General features: G+C 39.9%; 1 protein-coding gene across 1 annotated transcript; it reads left to right on the top strand.

Moving 5' to 3' along the window:
• Positions 1 to 315: 315 nt before the first annotated feature.
• LOC128628327 (olfactory receptor 52R1) lies at positions 316 to 1263 on the top strand. The gene has a single exon (XM_053671454.1). It carries the CDS (start codon positions 319 to 321, stop codon positions 1261 to 1263), a length of 945 nt encoding a protein of 314 aa, XP_053527429.1. The 5' UTR covers positions 316 to 318.
• Positions 1264 to 1867: the final 604 nt, after the last annotated feature.

The following is a 1867-nucleotide window of genomic DNA, read 5'->3' as shown; positions in this document are numbered from 1 at the left end:
CAAGATAGTTTTCACTGAGCAGATTCTACTTTCAAGAAAAATTTGATTCTTATTTTAAAAATCACACTTATGCCTAGTACATTCTGAACCCATTTTGAATAGCATAAGTATGAATAATCTGGGGTAGTGTAACTCTATGTTGCAAAATTGTATTTATTGAAACAGTTGAAATTATTCTATTTTATCATTAAACCCAGTTGCCCTATTATTCAACTACTCCTTCCAAAATATTATGAATAATACTTTTTTTTATTTGATTGCTATCACTTGTGCAGAGTACATTCCCTTCTCAATGAAGAACAATTCAACCATGCCGTGATGTTGGCTTCAGGAAACAGCTCTTCTCATCCTGTGTCCTTCATCCTGCTTGGGATCCCAGGACTTGAGAATTCTCAATTTTGGATTGCCTTTCCATTTTGTGCTATGTATATTGTGGCTATAGTCGGCAATATAACTGTACTTCACGTAATTCGAACTGACCACACCCTGCATGAGCCCATGTACCTCTTTCTGGCCATGCTGGCTATCACTGACCTGGTCCTCTCTTCCTCCACCCAACCTAAAATGCTGGCTATTCTCTGGTTCCATGCTCATGACATTGAATATCATGCCTGCCTCACCCAGGTGTTCTTCATCCATGCCTTTTCTTCTGTGGAGTCTGGGATGCTCATGGGTATGGCCTTGGATCGTTATGTGGCTATCTGCTTCCCACTTCATCACTCTAGTATCCTGACCCCATCTGTAGTAGGTAAACTGGGGGCAGCTGTGATGATGAGAGCACTGCTGTGGGTGAGCCCCTTCTGCTTTATGCTCTCTAGGCTGCCCTTCTGCCCCAACCAAGTCATTCCTCAGTCATACTGTGAGCACATGGCTGTGCTGAAGTTGGTGTGTGCTGATACTAGAATAAATCGTGCATATGGGCTCTTTGTGGCCTTCTCAGTGGTTGGCTTCGATATGCTTGTCATCAGTGTATCCTATGTGATGATCTTGAGGACTGTGCTGGGGTTGCCCTCTAGGGAAGCCCGACTGAAGGCTTTTGGCACATGTGCCTCCCATATCTGTGTCATCTTGGCTTTTTACATCCCAGCCCTCTTTACTTTTCTCACCCACCGCTTTGGTCATCATGTGCCCAGAGTGGTACACATCATGTTGGCTAATCTCTATCTACTGGTCCCTCCCATGCTCAACCCCATCATCTATGGAGTTAGAACCAAGCAAATCAGGGACAGAGTTATTCAAGGATGTTGTGGAAAAGACCCATGAGCCCAGGGGCATAGCATCACAACCAACCCAATTGCCCTACTGATCTGGAGAGAGAAACACAGAAAGTTTGCCTGGCCATCACATGTCATCAGTAAGTCATTTCCGTGAACAACTGGCTCAGAGGTCAGCCAGCTTTCAAAAGCAAATGGAAATCATTTTCAAGATGCCCAGAATGAGCGTTCTTTGTGAGATGAAGTTGATAAATGCTTAGTTCACCTATGTTCATCATCACAAGAAAACAGTAAAAAATGTCTACTTCTAAAATTAGTGAATATTTGAAAAGGATGTCACTTTACACAGACCACTAAGGTAAAAATTGTTTATAGAAGAATAAGTTAGTATACTTTGCTAAAAAAGAGTATAGATATTTCCAACAAAATGGTTAAATATGTATATATTTCCTCTATATTAGAATCATTTTAATACAAATAACATTTTGTGAAAAAAAAGTACAAAGACATGTATAGTTTTATTATTTATAAAAACCAAAACAGAAAAACATTCAAATAACTAATCTATAAGAAACCAGGTGAAGCAATGAGCAATTGAATGTTACATATCATTTAACCATTACATTTGTAAAACGTGTCTAAGGATGTTAAAA

This window comes from Artibeus jamaicensis, unplaced genomic scaffold (genome assembly GCF_021234435.1).
Source record: "Artibeus jamaicensis isolate MK-2021 breed Jamaican fruit bat unplaced genomic scaffold, CSHL_Jam_final contig_69, whole genome shotgun sequence".
Classification (NCBI taxonomy): domain Eukaryota; kingdom Metazoa; phylum Chordata; class Mammalia; order Chiroptera; family Phyllostomidae; genus Artibeus; species Artibeus jamaicensis.
Note: the sequence above shows the minus strand (reverse complement) of the source record. Positions and strands in the feature narration are given on the sequence as shown.

Coding starts and splice junctions, on each gene's coding strand:
- LOC128628327 (XM_053671454.1), top strand. CDS start 319: ATGTTGGCTTCAGGAAACAGCTCTTCTCATCCTGTGTCCTTCATCCTG.